This window comes from Mustelus asterias, chromosome 17, assembly GCF_964213995.1.
Source record: "Mustelus asterias chromosome 17, sMusAst1.hap1.1, whole genome shotgun sequence".
Lineage (NCBI taxonomy): Eukaryota > Metazoa > Chordata > Chondrichthyes > Carcharhiniformes > Triakidae > Mustelus > Mustelus asterias.
This window is the reverse complement of record NC_135817.1, coordinates 14,899,485-14,917,726: the sequence shown is the minus strand read 5'-3', so window position 1 is coordinate 14,917,726 and position 18,242 is coordinate 14,899,485. Positions and strand designations below refer to the sequence as shown.

Sequence of the window (18,242 nt, the reverse complement as noted above, 5' to 3'; positions counted from 1 at the left end):
GGAACTCGCTGCCAGGAAATGTAGTGGAAGCAGATACGACAGTGATTTTTAAGGGGTGTCTGGACGCAGGATGGGAATAGAGGGATATGGTACCCGGAAGGGTAGGGGGTTTTAATTCAGTCGGAGAGCATGGTCGGTGCAGGCTTGGAGGGCCAAAGGGCCTGTTCCTGTGCTTTCTTTGTTCTACCCAGAGAGCAACTGAGCAACCTTGGGGGCGAACCTCCCATCACGACCCACAACTTTTCTGGCGGGTCGGGCTGGGAGATATACGTCACCGGTCTTTTTCCGGGATTTGCGCATGCGCATCTCCCAGAGCCAGAGAACAGTCGGAGTCCAGATCACGCTGGAAATCGGCGGGAAGAGAGGTAAGTCATTTGAATCTTTTTTTAATGTAGTTTAAATATGTTTTGCATTTCATTATCAGGAACTTGTCGGTCCCGATTGAATCTCCCACCCCGCCAGGAGTACTTCATTCCAGTGGGGTTTAGAGTAGCTCCCCACATTTGGGGAACGAGTGAGAGACTCCGCCGGCATGAAGGGGAGGGCAATCGGTGCCCCCCAGGCGGTTGGGCCAAGGGGGTGAGGTCTATTGTGGGCGGGACCTAGGGGCGATTGGTGGGGGTGGGAGTCCCGCTGTCACTCTGCATGGGGATCGGTCTGGGCTGGAGGGAGGCCAGCGATCGAGGTGAGCTGGGGGGAGTGGGGGTTGCCTCCCGGGGAGGGGGGGGGGGGGGGGCTGGACATCGGGGTGCTCCAGGTCAGGGCTGGCCCGGGAATTGTTGTGGGGGCCACGATCGGGCCCTGAGGGGCCAGGAGGGGCAGCACTGCGGGGGTCCCGGGTTGGCCAGTGATCGAACTGGACAACAAATGGGGAGTCTGACAGATCGGGCCCACTGCGCATGCGCAGAGTTCCAGAACTGTCAGACTCTGGTGTGAATAGGCCCCGCCCCCCTGGGTTTTTAATGAGATTCACGATTGTGACCTCTGCAGTGCGCAGAGTGTGGGGAGATTCGGGTAAGAAGTTGAACTGAGAAAACAGTCATGATGGAGAACAGTTTACCCACCAATTCAGCACTTTTGGGAGAATCACCTCCTTGTGTGTAACTTTCAGTGCTGGTGTGATCCCAGTTACGTTAAGCCGTATGTCCTAGCAATTGGCAGATTGAATCAAACTGCGTGTTCCTTCAGTTGTTTGTAACAGACTGTACTCAACCAGTCCACACTTGCAAAACCCAAAACAAAATGTCTACTGTTAGATATGATTCATGACATTCTTGCATTTGTCCTGATGGGTGCTAGATGAAAAGCTTTGACAACACGTCTCCCTGTTTCTGCAATATTCCAGTTCTGGATTACCAACTGTTAATTCTATTTTGATGCACAGATTGATTTGCCGATATATATGAATAATTTGGAATACACAATGAGAATGAATCTGACCTGTAGTTGGTCTTGTTCTCCAGCATACTCAATGGACTGAAAAATGCTCCATGTGTAGCGACGTCTCATTTCCATTCGTGCTACGTAGCGACGGTACCAGCCCTGAATCAATATGGCGGCTTTAATGGCTGCAAAGTGATGGCAAAGAATAATATTAATAACAGCTTGGAAAGATTTATTTCAACAGGGCAATGAGAGAAGGAAGTGTCACTCAGCGTCATCAAGCTAGACTGGCAGGCCAGCGCGGGGGAGGGGGAGAATGGGGGCAGGAGGTGGGAAAAGATCTTATCAACATAATTAGGAGTAGACCACTCGGCCCCTTCAGGCCTGAACTGCCACTCAATAAGATCATAAGAACATAAGAACGAGGAGCAGGAGTAGGCCATCTGGCCCCTTGAGCCTGCTCCACCATTCAAAAAGATCATGGCTGATCTTTTCGTGGACTCAGCTCCACTTACCCGCCTGCTCATCATAACCCTCAATTCCTTTACTGTTCAAAAATTTATCTATCCTTGCCTTAAAAACATTTAATGAGGTAGCCTCAACTGCTTTACTGGGCAGGGAATTCCACAGATTCACAACCCTTTGTGTGAAGAAGTTCCTCCTCAACTCAGTCCTAAATCTGCTTCCCCTTATTTTGAAGCTATGCCCCCTCGTTCTAGTTTCACCCGCCAGTGGAAACAACTTCCCTGCTTCTATCTTATCTATTCCCTTCATAATCTTATATGTTTCTATAAGATCTCCCCTCATTCTTCTGAATTCCAATGAGTATAGCCCCAGTCTACTCAGTCTCTCCTCATAAGCCAACCCTCTCAACTCCGGAATCAACCTAGTGAATCTCCTCTGCACCCCCTCCAGTGCCAGTATATCCTTTCTCAAGTAAGGAGACCAAAACTGTACACAGTACTCCAGGCGTGGCCTCAACAGCACCTTATACAGCTGCAACATAATCTCGCTGTTTATAAACTCCATCCCTCCAGCAATGAAGGACAAAATTCCATTTGCCTTCTTAATTACCTGCTGCACCTGCAAACTAACTCTTTGAGATTCCTGCACAAGGACACCCAGGTCCCTCTGCACAGCAGCATGCTGCAATTTTTTACCATTTAAATAATAGTCCACTTTGCTGTTATTCCTACCAAAATGGATGACCTCACATTTACCAACATTGTACTCCATCTGCCAGACCCTCGCCCACTCACTTAGATTATCGATATCCCTTTGCAGACTTTCAGCGTCCTCTGCACACTTTGCTCTTCCACCCATCTTAGTGTCATCTGCGAATTTTGACACACTACACTTGGTCCCCAACTCCAACTCATCTATGTAAATCGTAAATAATTGCGGTCCCAACACTGATCCCTGAGGCACACCACTAGTCACTGATCGCCAACCAGAAAAACACCCATTTACCCCCACTCTTTGCTTTCTGTTAGTTAACCAATCCACTATCCATGCGAATACATTACCGTAACACCGTGCACCTTTACCTTATGTAGCAGTCTTTGGTGCGGCACCTTGTCAAATGCCTTCTGGAAATCCAGATACACCACATCCACAGGCTCCCCATTGTCCACTGCACATGTAATGTTCTCAAAGAATTCCACAAAATTAGTCAAACATGACCTGCCCTTTATGAACCCATGCTGCGTCTTACCAATGGGACAATTTATATCCAGATGTCTCGCTATTTCTTCCTTGATGATAGATTCAAGCATTTTCCCTACTACAGAAGTTAAGCTAACCGGCCTATAGTTAACCACCTTTTGTCTACCTCCTTTTTTAAACAGCAGCCAGATCATTCACTGAGGAAAAGTTCCACACACACTGACTCCCACTGGGGTACAGTTCCACATACACTGACTCTCACTGGGATACAGTTCCACACACACTGACTCTCACTGGGGTACAGTTCCACACACACTGACTCTCACTGGGGTACAGTTCCACACACACTGACTCTCACTGGGGCACAGTTCCACACACACTGACTCTCACTGGGGAACAGTTCCACACACACTGACTCCCACTGGGGTACAGTTCCACACACACTGACTCTCACTGGGGTACAGTACCACACACACTGACTCTCACTGGGGAACAGTTCCACACACACTGACTCTCACTGGGGTACAGTTTCACACACACTGACTCTTACTGGGTTATGGGTTCCACACACACTGACTCTCACTGGGGAACAGTTCCACACACACTGACTCTCACTGGGGTACGGGTCCAACACACACTGACTCTCACTGGGGTACAGTTCCACACACACTGACTCTCACTGGGGTACGGGTCCAACACACACTGACTCTCACTGGGGAACAGTTCCACACACACTGACTCTCACTGAGGTACAGTTCCACACACACTGACTCTCGGTGGGGTACAGTTCCACACACACTGACTCTCACTGGGGTACAGTTCCACACACACTGACTCTCACTGGGGAACAGTTCCACACACACTGACTCTCACTGGGGAACAGTTCCACACACACTGACTCTCACTGGGGTACAGTTCCACACACACTGACTCTCACTGAGGTACAGTTCCACACACACTGACTCTCACTGGGGAACAGTTCCACACACACTGACTCTCACTGGGGTACAGTTCCACACACACTGACTCTCACTGAGGTACAGTTTCACACACACTGACTCTCATTGGGGAACAGTTCCACACACACTGACTCTCACTGGGGAACAGTTCCACACACACTGACTCTCACTGAGGTACAGTTTCACACACACTGACTCTCATTGGGGAACAGTTCCACACACACTGATTCCCACTGAGGTACAGTTCCACACACACTGACTCTCACTGAGGTACAGTTTCACACACACTGACTCTCATTGGGGAACAGTTCCACACACACTGATTCCCACTGAGGTACAGTTTCACACACACTGACTCTCATTGGGGAACAGTTCCACACACACTGATTCCCACTGAGGTACAGTTCCACACACACTGACTCTCACTGAGGTACAGTTCCACACACACTGACTCTTACTGAGGTACAGTTTCACACACACTGACTCTCATTGGGGAACAGTTCCACACACACTGATTCCCACTGAGGTACAGTTCCACACACACTGACTCTCACTGAGGTACAGTTTCACACACACTGACTCTCATTGGGGAACAGTTCCACACACACTGATTCCCACTGAGGTACAGTTCCACACACACTGACTCTCCCTGAGGTACAGTTCCACACACACTGACTCTCACTGAGGTACAGTTCCACACACACTGACTCTCCCTGAGGTACAGTTCCACACACACTGACTCCCACTGAGGTACAGTTCCACACACACTGACTCTCACTGAGGTACAGTTTCACACACACTGACTCTCATTGGGGAACAGTTCCACACACACTGACTCTCACTGGGGTACAGTTCCACACACACTGACTCTCACTGGGGTACAGTTCCACACACACTTACTCTCACTGGGGAACAGTTCCACACACACTGACTCTCACTGGGGAACAATTCCACACCCACTGACTCTCACTGGGATACAGTTCCACACACACTGACTCTCACTGGGGAACAGTTCCACACACACTGACTCTCACTGGGGTACGGGTCCAACACACACTGACTCTCACTGGGGTACAGTTCCACACACACTGACTCTCACTGGGGTACGGGTCCAACACACACTGACTCTCACTGGGGTACAGTTCCACACACACTGACTCTCACTGAGGTACAGTTCCACACACACTGACTCTCACTGGAGTATGGGTTCCACACACACTGACTCTCACTGGGGAACAGTTCCACCCACACACAGTGACTCTCACTGGGGTACAGTTCCACACACACACACTGACTCTCACTGGGGAACAGTTCCACACGCACACACAGACTCTCACTGGAGTATGTGTTCCACATACACTGACTGGAGTACAGGTCCCACAGACATAAAGGTCTCTCACACACACTGACTCTCACTGGCGTACAATTCCACACACATTGACTCTGACTTGTGTACGGATCCTACAGACAATGAGTCTCATCGGGCTAAGGGTCCCACTTACACTGACTCTCAGTAGGGTATGGGCTCCACACACAATGACTCTCACTAGGGTATGGGTTCCACAAACACTGACTCTCACTAGGGTATGGGTTCCACAAACACTGACTCTCACTGGGGTACAGTTCCACACACACTGACTCTCACTGGGGTACAGTTCCACACATATTGGGCGGGATTTTACAGCCTCGCTCACCCCGAAACCGTAAAGTCCCACCCGCGGTCAAGGGACCTTTCCATGGTCCCTCCCTCGCCTGCTTGAATTCACGTGGCAGACGGTAAAATTCCAGCCATTGACTCTCACTGAGATGTGGGTTCGACACACACTGACCTTCACTGGAGTACGGGTTCCACACAAACTGACTCACACAATGGGATGGGTTCCACACACATTCCCCCCCCCCCTTAATTTATAGCCATTCAGATCCATCTGTCTTCCTGTCTTTGCTAACAAAGTGGGTAACCTCACATGTATCCACATTGTACTGCATCTGCAATGCATTTACCCACTCACTCAACTTGTCCAAATCATACTGAAGCATCGCTGCCTCCTCCTGACAGCTCACTCTCCCACCCAGCTTTGTGCCATCTGCAAATTTGGAGGTATTACATTTAGTTCCCTCATCTAAATTGTTAATATATAGAGGTCATAGAGGTTTACAGCCCAACTTATCCATGCCGCCCTTTTTTTTTAACCACTAAGCTAGTCCCAATTACCCGCATTTGGCCCATATCCCTCTATATCCATCTTACCCATGCAACTGTCTAAATGCTTTTTAAAAGACAAAATTGTGCCCACCTCTACTACTACCTCTGGCAGCTCATTCTAGATACTCATCACCCTCTGTGTGAAAAAACTGCCCTTCTGGACCCTTTTGTATCTCTCCCCTCTCACCTTAAACCTATGCCCTCTAGTTTTAGACTCCCCTACCTTTGAGAAAAGATGTTGACTATCTAGCTGATCTATGCCCCTCATTATTTTATAGACACCTATAAGACCCCCTGAGCTTCCGACACTCCAGGGAAAAATGTCCCAGTCTATCCAGCCTCCCTTTATAACTCAAACATATATATTGTGAGTAGCTGGGGTTCTAGCACCGACTTGTGTGGTACCACACTAATCACTGCCTGCCATTCGGAAAATGACCTGTTTATTCCTACTCTTTGTTTCCTGTCTTCTATCCATCTCAATACACTACCCCCAATCCCATGTGATTTAATCTGACACGCTAACATCTTATGTGGGACTTTGTCAAAAGCCTTTTGAAAGTCCAAATAAACCATATCCACTGACTAGTTCTCATCAACTTGACTAGTTACATACTCGAAGAATTCTAGTAGATTTGTCAAGCATGATTTCCCTTTCGTAAATCCATGCTGACTCTGTCTGATTCTGCCACTGTTTATGAAGTGTTCTGTGATTAAATCTTTTATAATAGACTGTAGAATTTTCCCACTACCAATGTCAGGCTGACAGGTCTATAATTCACTGGTTTCTCCCTTTTTAAATAGTGGAATTACACACTAGCTACCCTTATCATATCTTTATTTATAATACATCTCCTGTGCTTTCTAACAATAAAGATGCTGAACTTGTGGCATGGCTAGTGTAATCCAAAAGAGTGGGACTACATTGTCATCTAGTGATTGTCGCTTGTAACTGCAGTATTACCAAAGTGGACGGCACGGTAGCACAGTGGTTAGCACTGCTGCTTCACAGCTCCAGGGTCCTGGGTTCGATTCCTGGCTCGGGTCACTGTCTGTGTGGAGTTTGCACATTCTCCTCGTGTCTGCGTGGGTTTCCTCCGGGTGCTCCGGTTTCCTTCCAAAGATGTGCGGGTTAGGTTGATTGGCCAGGTTAAAAAATTGCCCCTTAGAGTCCTGGGATGTGTAGGTTAGAGGGATTAGCGGGTAAAATATGTGGGGGTAGGGCCTGGGTGGGATTGTGGTCGGTGCAGACTCGATGGGCCGAATGGCCTCCTTCTGCACTGTAGGATTTCTATGGATACACCTTGGGTAAGGCATTATAGTGGTCATATTATGGGCCTGGAGGTCATCACGGGTTCAAATCTCATCATAGCAGCTCAGTTATTTAAACTAAGCTAAACTCTGAAATAAAAAGCTAATCTCAGCAATGGTGACCATGAAACCACCATCAAAAAACCCTGGTTCACTAATTTCTTTTAGGGAAGGAAATCTGCCATCCTTACCTGCCTGGTCTACATGTGACTCCAGATCTACACAGCAATGTGGTTAGCTCTCATCTGCCCTCTGAAATGGCCTAGCAAGACGCTCAGCTATAGTCAAGAAGGTGGCACCTCACCATCTTCTCCAATGCAGTCAGGGATAGTCAATAAATGCTGGCCTTTCCTGTAACACCCACATCCCTTGGATGAATAAAGAAATCCCTCCATGCCCTCATCCCTCACTATCTCTATCTTTGTCCTGCTCTACAACCCAATCTGAACTATCTGCTATAAGGTTAGGTTGATTGGCCAGGTTAAAAATTGCCCCTTAAAGTCCTGTGATGCGTAGGTTAGTGGGATTAGCGGGTAAATATGTGAGGGTAGGGCCTGGGTGGGATTGTGGTCGGTGCAGACTCGATGGGCCGAATGGCCTCCTTCTGCACTGTAGGGTTTCTATTCTATGATTCTATAATTCTGGCTTCTTGAACACTTTATAATCACTTCACCATTGGTGGCTGTGTCCTTAACTGATTCAGCACAAGTCACTGGAATCCCCTTCCTAAACCTTTCTGCCTCTTTTTCCCTCCCTTCAACACATTTTAAAACCTACCTCTTTGACCATGCTTTTGGCTATCTGCCTGTTGTGTTTTGTGTCTGTAGCCAAACTGACCAACATGCTGGTTAAAAGTGGCTAACTCAGGAGTTGAATGGCTCTTAACCTAATATGGGCATAACATGCTCTGGGCTCAACAGATAATATGTCATCACAGGTGATTGCAATTGCATCAGAGGATAACCTAATAACTGAAGTAACGAGATCTTGACTGATGAGATAAACACCAGGAGATAACCTGATTAACTGGAGCAATGAGATCGTGTCTGGTGATAGGATTTGGTGGCATAGTACATGCAGGGATGCAGGTACCAAGTCACACACCTCCTTGTGAAATAAGGTATAAATGTACTGGCAGCAGAACAACCATCGCAAGAAGAAGAAAGAAGAACTCTGAGCTTAAACCCCGGAAGACCTTGAGCTGGAACCCAGAGACTACTGCAGCAATAATAGGTGACCTCTTCAATGCCTGGTCAGCGTGACCTGGATTTGAGTCACTGATATTATTTGGGAAGACAAATATCGCTTATTTGGGAAATAGATCTTATAGGCCAGTAAAATCAGCTAATAGTTATTTGAGCTTGTTAAATAAAGATTGGTTGAACAGATTCCAGAATTCTTGTGAGTTTGTGTTCACCAAATAGATCAAGCAGCAGAGCCACAATCAACATGTCTCACCCCATATTTAGTTGGTCAATCATTCCTTTAAAGTACTTTGGGAGGTGTTACTATAGTAAAGGCACTATATATAAACATGGGTTGATACTAGGTATGGAATCCCCATTATATCTATCTAGATAAGTCTTAAACGTTCCCAGACACACTGGGAACGTTTAAGACTTATCTAGATAGCCACATGAACGGAGTGGGAATGGAGGGATACAAAAGAATGGTCTAGTTTGGACCAGGGAGCGGCGCGGGCTTGGAGGGCCGAAGGGCCTGTTCCTGTGCTGTATTGTTCTTTGTTCTTTATAAGTGATTACTGAGGTTCTGAGGTGGGCAGCACAGTGGCAGAGTGGTTAGCACTGCTGCCTCACAGCACTAGGGACCCAGGTTTGATATCCAGCTTGGGTCATTGTCTGTGCGGAGTTTGCACATCCTCCCTGTTTCTGCATGCATTTTCCTCCAGGTGCTCCGTTTTCCTCCCAAAGTCTGAAAGACATACGGGTTAGGTGCATTGGCCATGCTAAATTCTCCCTCACTGGAATTTAGAAGAATGAGAGGAGATCTCATCGAAACATAAAATCCTGATGGCACTGGACAGGCTAAATGCAGGAAGAATGTTCCCGATTGTTGGGGAAGTCCAGAATTAGGGATCACAGTCTAAGAATAAGGGGTAAGCCATTCAGGACTGAGATGAGGAAGAACTTCTTCATTCAGAGTTGTGAACCTATGGAATTCTCTACCACAGAAAGCCGTTGGGGCCAGTTTGTTAGATAAGTTCAAGAGGGAGCTGGACGTGCCCTTGTCGCTAAAAGGATCAAGGGGTATGGAGAGAAAGTGGGAGTGGGATACTGAAAGTGCATAATCAGCAATGATTATATTAAATGGAGATGCAGGCTCAAAGGGCCAAATGGCCTACTCCCGCACCTATTTTCGATGTACCCGAACAGGTGCCAGAGTGTGATGACCAGGGGATTTTCACAGTAACTTCATTTCAGTGTTAATGTAAGCCTACTTGTGACACTAAGAAATAAACTTTAACTCATTGTTGACATAAAAAGGATGGCACTGTCATAAAAATGACGACAAGAGATTAAAGTTTGCAGATAGGAAATGCACACATTCAGATATATTTTAAATAGAACACTGGTCAACCTCCAGTGCCATCACCCATGGTGCCGTGTGACACAGGAGGAAAATGGCAGAGAGCAAAGTCACTCTGCACCACCACCTAATGGCCCCAATCTGCAATGCAGCAGATCACAACACATCACAAGCTCAAGTAACCCAGGAATATTCCATTTGAAGGAGTCTTACCCACCAAAATTACAGGTAAAAGTGCTACATGGCAATGTTTAACCTTGAGACTTCTTATCTGCCCACCCCAGTCCAACGCTGGCATCTCCACATCATGGTAATGTTTAAGGCATGGAAGCATTCCATTGTCCCAAATGTTCCGTGGAAATCACTTCATAACTGACATTAATTGCAGATCTGCAATATTCTCAACTAACGACTGACTGGATCTTACATAGATTGATAAGTAATTTGAAGGACAATAGCCGACTTCCCCTGAAGTTACACAGCTGGAAAACAAACAGACTTCAGCTGAAGCAGAGTCAGAGGGTGTGATCACCTGTCCTCATGTGTGTAGATACAATGGATACCTGACTTTTTACATCCACTGGGGGTGTCATCCCTTGATTTTTGTGCTCAAGCCCTGGAGTGGGGCTTGAACCCAGAACCTTGTGACTTAAAGGTGAGAGTGCAATCGACTGAGCCACAGCTGATGTAAGCGCAATGCAGTTGAGAAAATGGGAGGTACAGAATTGGGGTAAATAACACTATCAGGATTTATTTCCACTTGGAAATAAGTGAACGTATTAGTGAGAGGCAACATGGTTTTGTGAAGGGGAGGTCGTGTATCACGAACTTGATCGAGTTTTTCGAGGAAGTGACGAAGATGATTGATGAGGGTAGGGCAGTGGATGTTGTCCATATGGACTTCATAGAACATAGAACATAGAACATGACAGCGCAGTACAGGCCCTTCGGCCCTCGATGTTGCGCCGACCTGTGAAACGAATCTAAAGCCAATCTAACCTACACTATTCCAATATCATCCATATGTTTATCCAATGACCCTTTAAATGCCCTTAATGTTGACAAGTCCACTACTGTTGCAGGCAGGGCATTCCATGCCCTTACTACTCTCTGAGTAAAGAACCTACCTCTGACATCTGTCCTATATCTATCACCCCTCAATTTAAAGCCATGTCCCCTCGTGCTAGCCATCACCATCCGAGGAAAAAGGCTCTCACTGTCCACCCTATCTAATCTTCTGATCATCTTGTATGCCGCTATTAAGTCACCTCTTAACCTTCTTCTCTCTAACAAAAACAGCCTCAAGTCACTCAGCCTTTCCTCATAAGACCTTCCCACCATACCAAGCAAAATCCTGGTAAATCTCCTCTGCACCCTTTCCAATGCTTCCACATCCTTCCTATAATGCAGCGACCAGAACTGTACGCAATACTCCAAGTGCGGCCGCACCAGAGTTTTGTACAGCTGCAACATGACATCATGGCTCCGAAACTCAATCCCTCGACCAATAAAAGCTAACACTCCGTACGCCTTCTTAACAACCCTATCAACCTGGGTGCCAACTTTCAGGGATCTATGCACATGGACACCGAGATCTCTCTGCTCATCCACACTACCAAGTATCTTACCATTAGCCCAGTATTCCTGTTACTCTTTCCAAAGTGAATCACCTCACACTTTTCCACATTGCACTCCATTTGCCACCTCTCAGCCCAGCTCTGCAGCTTACCTATGTCCCTCTGAAACCTGCAACATCCTTCCGCACTGTCCACAACTCCACCGACTTTAGTGTCATCCACAAATTTACGAACCCATCCTTCTATGCCCTCATCCAGGTCATTTATAAAAATGACAAACAGCAGTGGCCCCAAAACAGATCCTTGCAGTACACCACTAGTAACTGAACTCCAGGATGAACATTTCCCATCAACCACCACCTTCTGTCTTCTTACAGCTGGTAAGAGTTTTAACAACACCAGGTTAAAGTCCAACAGGTTTATTTGGTAGCAAATGCCATTAGCTTTTGGAGCGCTGCTCCTTCGTCAGATGGAGTGGAAATCTGCTCACAAACAAGGCACAGAGACACAAAATCAAGTTACAGAATACTGATTAGAATGAGAATCTTTACAGCTAATCAAGTCTTAAAGATACAGACAATGTGAGTGGAGGGAGCATTAGGCACAGGTTAAAGAAAAATGTATTGTCTCCAGACAGAACAGCCAGTGAGATTCTGCAAGTCCAGGAGGCAAGCTGTGGGGGTTACCAATAGTGTGACATGAACCCAAGATCCCAGTTTAGGCCATCCTCATGTGTGCGGAACTTGGCTATCAGTTTCTGCGCTGTTGTGTGTCGTGAAGGCCGCCTTGGAGAACGCTTACCTAAAGATCAGAGGCCGAATGCCCGTGACCGCTGAAGTGCTCCCCCACAGGAAGGGAACAGTCTTGCCTGGTGATTGTCGAGCGGTGTTCATTCATCCATTGTCGTAGTATCTGCATGGTCTCCCCAATGTACCATGCCTCAGGACATCCTTTCCTGCAGCGTATCAGGTAGACAATGTTGGCCGAGTTGCAAGAGTAGGTACCGTGTACCTGGTAGATGGTGTTCTCACGTGAGATGATGGCATCCGAGTCGATGATCCGGCACGTCTTGCAGAGGTTGCTGTGGCAGGGTTGTGTGGTGTCGTGGTCACTGTTCTCCTGAAGGCTGGGTAGTTTGCTGCAGACAATGGTCTGTTTGAGGTTGTGCGGTTGTTTGAAGGCAAGAAGTGGGGGTGTGGGGATGGCCTTGGCGAGATGTTCGTCTTCATCGGTACCTACTCTTGCAACTCAGCCAACGTTGTCTACCTGATACGCTGCAGGAAAGGATGTCCCGAGGCATGGTACATTGGGGAAACCATGCAGACGCTACAACAACAGATGAATGAACACCGCTCGACAATTACCAGGCAAGACTGTTCTCTTCCTGTGGGGGGAGCACTTCAGCGGTCACGGGCATTCGGCCTCTGATCTTCGAGTAAGTGTTCTCCAAGGCGGCCTTCACGACACACAACAGTGCAGAGTCACTGAGCAGAAACTGATAGCCAAGTTCCGCACACATGAGGACGGCCTAAACTGGGATCTTGGGTTCATGTCACACTATCGGTAACCCCCACAGCTTGCCTCCTGGACTTACAGAATCTCACTGGCTGTCCTGTCTGGAGGCAATACACATTTCTTTAACCTGTGCCTAATGCTCCCTCCACTCACATTGTCTGTATCTTTAAGACTTGATGAGCTGTAAAGATTCGCATTCTAATCAGTATTCTGTAACTTGATTTTGTGTCTCTGTGCCTTGTTTGTGAGCAGATTTCCACTCCATCTGACGAAGGAGCAGGGCTCCGAAAGCCAATGGCATTTGCTACCAAATAAACCGGTTGGACTTTAACCTGGTGTTGTTAAAACTCTTACTGTCTTTACCCCAGTCCAAGGCCGGTATCTCCACATCATTCTTACAGCTAGCCAATTTCTGATCCAAACCACGAAATCACCCTCAATCCCATGCCTCCGTATTTTCTGCAATAGCCTACCATGGGGAACCTTATCAAACGCTCTACTGAAATTCATTTACACCACACCAACTGCTTTACCCTCATCCACCTCTTTGGTCACCTTCTCAAAGAACTCAATAAGGTTTGTGAGGCACGACCTACCCTTCACAAAACCATATTGACTATCCCTAATCAAATTGTTCCTTTCTAGATGATTATAAATCCTATCTCTTATAATCCTTTCCAAAACTTTGCCCACAACAGACGTAAGGCTCACTGGTCTCTAATTACCAGGGTTGTCTCTACTCCCCTTCTTGAACAAGGGGACAACATTTGCTATCCTCCAGTCTTCTGGCACTATTCCTGTAGACAATGACGACATAAAGATCAAAGCCAAAGGCTCTGCAATCTCCTGCCTAGCTTCCCAGAGAATCCTAGGATAAATCCCATCCGGCCCAAGGGACTTATCTATTTTCACACTTTCCAGAATTGCTAACACCTCCTCCTTATAAATCTCAATCCCGTCCAGTCTAATAGACTGTATCTCAGTATTCTCCTCGACAATATTGTCTTTTTCTTGTGTGTATACTGATGAAAAATATTCATTTAGTGCCTCTCCTATCTCTTCGGACTCCACGCACAACTTCCCACTACTGTCCTTGACTGGCCCTAATCTTACCCTAGTCATTCTTTTATTCCTGACATACCTATAGAAAGCTTTAGGGTTTTCTTTGATCCTACCTGCCAAAGACTTCTCATGTCCCCTCCTGGCTCTTCTTAGCTCTCTTTTTAGGTCCTTCCTGGCTAACTTGTAACTCTCAAGCGCCCTAACTGAGCCTTCACGTCTCATCTTTATGTAAGTCTTCTTCCTCTTCACAAGAGATTCAACTTCTTTAGTAAACCACGGTTCCCTCGCTCGACCACTTCCTCCCTGTCTGACAGGTACGTACTTCTCAAGGACACGCAGTAGCTGTTCCTTGAACAAGCTCCACATTTCAATTGTGCCCATCCCCTGCAGATTTCTTCCCCATCCTATGCATCCTAAATCTCGCCTAATCGCATCATAACTTCCTTTCCCCCAGCTATAACTCTTGCCCTGCGGTATATACCTGTCCCTTTCCATCGCTAAAGAATACATAACCAAATTGTGGTCACTATCACCAAAGTGCTCACCTCCCTCCAAATCTAACACCTGGCCTGGTTCATTACCCAGTACCAAATCCAATGTGGCCTCGCCTCTTGTTGGCCTATCTACATACTGTGTCAGGAAACCCTCCTGCACACATTGGACAAAAACTGACCCATCTAAAGTACTTGAACTATAGCGTTTCCAGTCAATATTTGTAAAATGAAAGTCCCCCATAACAACTACCCTATTACTTTCACTCCTATCCAGAATCATCTTTGCAATCCTTTCCTCTACATCTCTGGAACTTTTCGGAGACCTATTAGAAAACTCCCAACAGGGTGACCTCTCCTTTCCTGTTTCTAACCTCAGCCCATACTACCTCAGTAGACGAGTCCTCATCAAACATCCGTTCTGCCACCGTAATACTGTCCTTGACTAACAATGCCACACCTCCCCCTCTTTTATCACCTTCCCTGATCTTACTGAAACATCTAAACCCCGGAACCTGCAACAACCATTCCTGTCCCTGCTCTATCCATGTCTCCGAAATGGCCACAACATCGAAGTCCCAGGTACCAAACCACCTTATTCCGGATGCTCCTGGTGTTGAAGTAGACACACTTCAAACCACCTTCCTGCCTGCCGGTACACTCCTGTGACCTTGAAACCTTATTCATGACCTCATTACTCACATCCTCCTGTACACTGGAGCAACAATCCAGGTTCCCATCCCCCTGCTGAATTAGTTTAAACCCTCCCGAAGAGCATTAGCAAATTTCCCCCCCAGGATATTGGTACCTCTCTGGTCCAGGTGAAGACCATCCCATTTGTAGAGGTCCCACCTACCCCAGAATGAGCCCCAATTATCCAGGTATCGGAATCCTTCCCTCCTGCACCATTCCTGTAGCCACGTGTTCAACTGCTCTCTCTCCCTATTCCTCTCCTCGCTAGCACGTGGCACGGGTAACAAACAACTCTATTTGTTCTATCTCTAAGCTTCCACCCTAACTCCCTGAATTTCTGCCTTACATCCCCATCTCTTTTCCTACCTATGTCTTGGGTACCTATGTGGACCACAACTTGGGGCTGGTCACCTTCCCCCTTAAGGATCCCGAAAACACGATCCGAGACATTACGGACTCTGGCACCTGGGAGGCAACACACCAACCGTGAGTCTCTCTCGCTCCCACAGAATCTCCTATCTGTCCCCTAACTATGGAGTCCCCAATGACTAATGCTCTACTCCTCCCCCCCTTTCCCTTCTGAGCAACAGGGACAGACTCTGTGCCAGAGACCTGTACCCCATGGCTTACCCCTGGTAAGTCATCGAACAAAGAACAAAGAACAATACAGCACAGGAACAGGCCCTTCGGCCCTCCAAGCCCGCGCCGCTCCCTGGTCCAAACTAGACCATTCTTTTGTATCCCTCCATTCCCACTCTGTTCATATGGCTGTCCAGATAAGTCTTAAACGTTCCCAGTGTGTCCGCCTCCACCACCTTGCCCGGCAGCGCATTCCAGGCCCCCACCACCCTCTGTGTAAAATATGTCCGTCTGATATCTGTGTTAAATCGTATGAGGAAAGGCTGAGGGGCTTGAGGTTGTTTTCGTTAGAGAGAAGAAGGTTAAGAGGTGACTTAATAGAGGCATACAAGATGATCAGAGGATTAGATAGGGTGGATAGTGAAAGCCTTTTTCCTCGGATGGTGTTCCTCCCCAACAGTATCCAAAATGGTATACTTGTTATACATAGAACATAGAACATAGAACATTACAGCGCAGTACAGGCCCTTCGGCCCTCGATGTTGCGCCGACCAGTGGTACCAATCTAAAGCCCCTCTAATCTACACTATTCCAATATCATCCATATGTTTATCCAATAACCATTTAAATGCTCTTAATGTTGACGAGTCCACCACTGCTGCAGGCAGGGCATTCCACGCCCTTACTACTCTCTGAGTAAAGAACCTACCTCTAACATCTGTCCTATATCTCTCACCCCTCAATTTAAAGCTATGTCCCCTCGTGCTAGCCAACACCATCCGAGGAAAAAGGCTTTCACTATCCACCCTATCTAGTCCTCTGATCATCTTGTATGCCTCTCTTAAGTCACCTCTTAACCTTCTTCTCTCTAACGAAAACAACCTCAAGCCCCTCAGCCTTTCCTCATACGATTTTCCCACCATACCAGGCAACATCCTGGTAAATCTCCTCTGCACCCTTTCCAACACTTCCACATCTTTCCTATAATACGGCAACCAGAACTGTACGCAATACTCCAAATGCGGCCGCACCAGAGTTTTGTACAGTTGCAGCATGACCTCCTGGCTCCGAAACTCAATCCCTCTACCAATAAAAGCTAACACACCATATCTTCCAGCTCTCCCCTCCAAAATCACTCCCCTCTCTGCCTTTCAGTAAGGCATTTGACAAGGTCCCTCATGGCAGACTGGTGCAGAAGGTGAAGTCGCATGGGATCAGAGGTGAGCTGGCAAGATGGATACAAAACTGGCTCGGTCAAAGAAGACAGAGAGTAGCAGTGGAAGGGTGCGTTTCTGAATGGAGGCTGTGACAAGTGGCGTTCCTCAGGAATCACTGCTGGGACCTTTGCTTTTTGTAATATATATAAATGATACAAATGATAAATGTAACTAGTTTGATTAGTAAGTTTGCGGACGACACAAAGGTTGGTGGATTTGCGGATGGCATTGAGGACCATCAGAGAATACAGCAGGATATAGATCGGTTGGAGACTTGGGCGGAGAGATGGCAGATGGAGTTTAATCCGGACAAATGTGAGGTAATGCATTTTGGAAGGTCTAATACAGATAGGAAATATACAGTAAATGGCAGAACCCTTAAGAGTATTGATAAGCAAAGGGATCTGGGTGTACAGGTACACAGTTTAAAAATTGGCAAGTCATGTTGCAGCTTTATAGAACTTAGTTAGGCCGCACTTGGAATATAGTGTTCAATTCTGGTCGCCACACTACCAGAAGGATGTGGAGGCTCTGGAGAGGGTCCAGAAAAGATTTACCAGGATTTTGCCTGGTATGGAGGGCATTAACTATGAGGAGAGGTTGGAGAAACTTGGTTTGTTCTCACTGGAGTCTGATGTTGTAGCTGTATAGAAAGCTGGTTAGGCCACATTTGGAGTACTGCGTCCAGTTCTGGTCACCGCACTACCAGAAGGACGTGGAGGTTTTAGAGAGAGTGCAGAGAAGGTTAACCAGGATGTTGCCTGGTATGGAGGGTCTTAGCTATGAGGAGAGATTGGGCAAACTGGGCTTGTTCTCTCTAGAAAGACGGAGAATGAGGGGAGACGTAATAGAGGTGTACAAAATTATGAAGGGTACAGATAGGGTGAACAGTGGGAAGCTTTTTCTCAGGTCGGAGGTGATGATCACGAAGGGTCACAGGCTCAAGATGAGAGGGGCGAGGTATAGCTCAGATATCAGAGGGACGTATTTTACACAGAGAGCGGTGGGGGCCTGGAATGCGCTGCCAAGTAGGGTGG

At 47.1% G+C, this 18,242-nt stretch overlaps 1 protein-coding gene across 1 annotated transcript in view; it reads right to left on the bottom strand.

Annotated features, from left to right (window-relative positions):
* LOC144506344 (serine/threonine-protein phosphatase with EF-hands 1-like) overlaps positions 1–18,242 on the bottom strand; it is a 103,413-nt gene that overhangs the window by 70,425 nt on the left and 14,746 nt on the right. Inside the window, exon 3 of the mRNA XM_078232322.1 lies at positions 1,441–1,568. Within this exon, the coding sequence (XP_078088448.1) occupies positions 1,441–1,568 (128 nt within the window). The remainder of the gene's footprint in view (positions 1–1,440; positions 1,569–18,242) is intronic.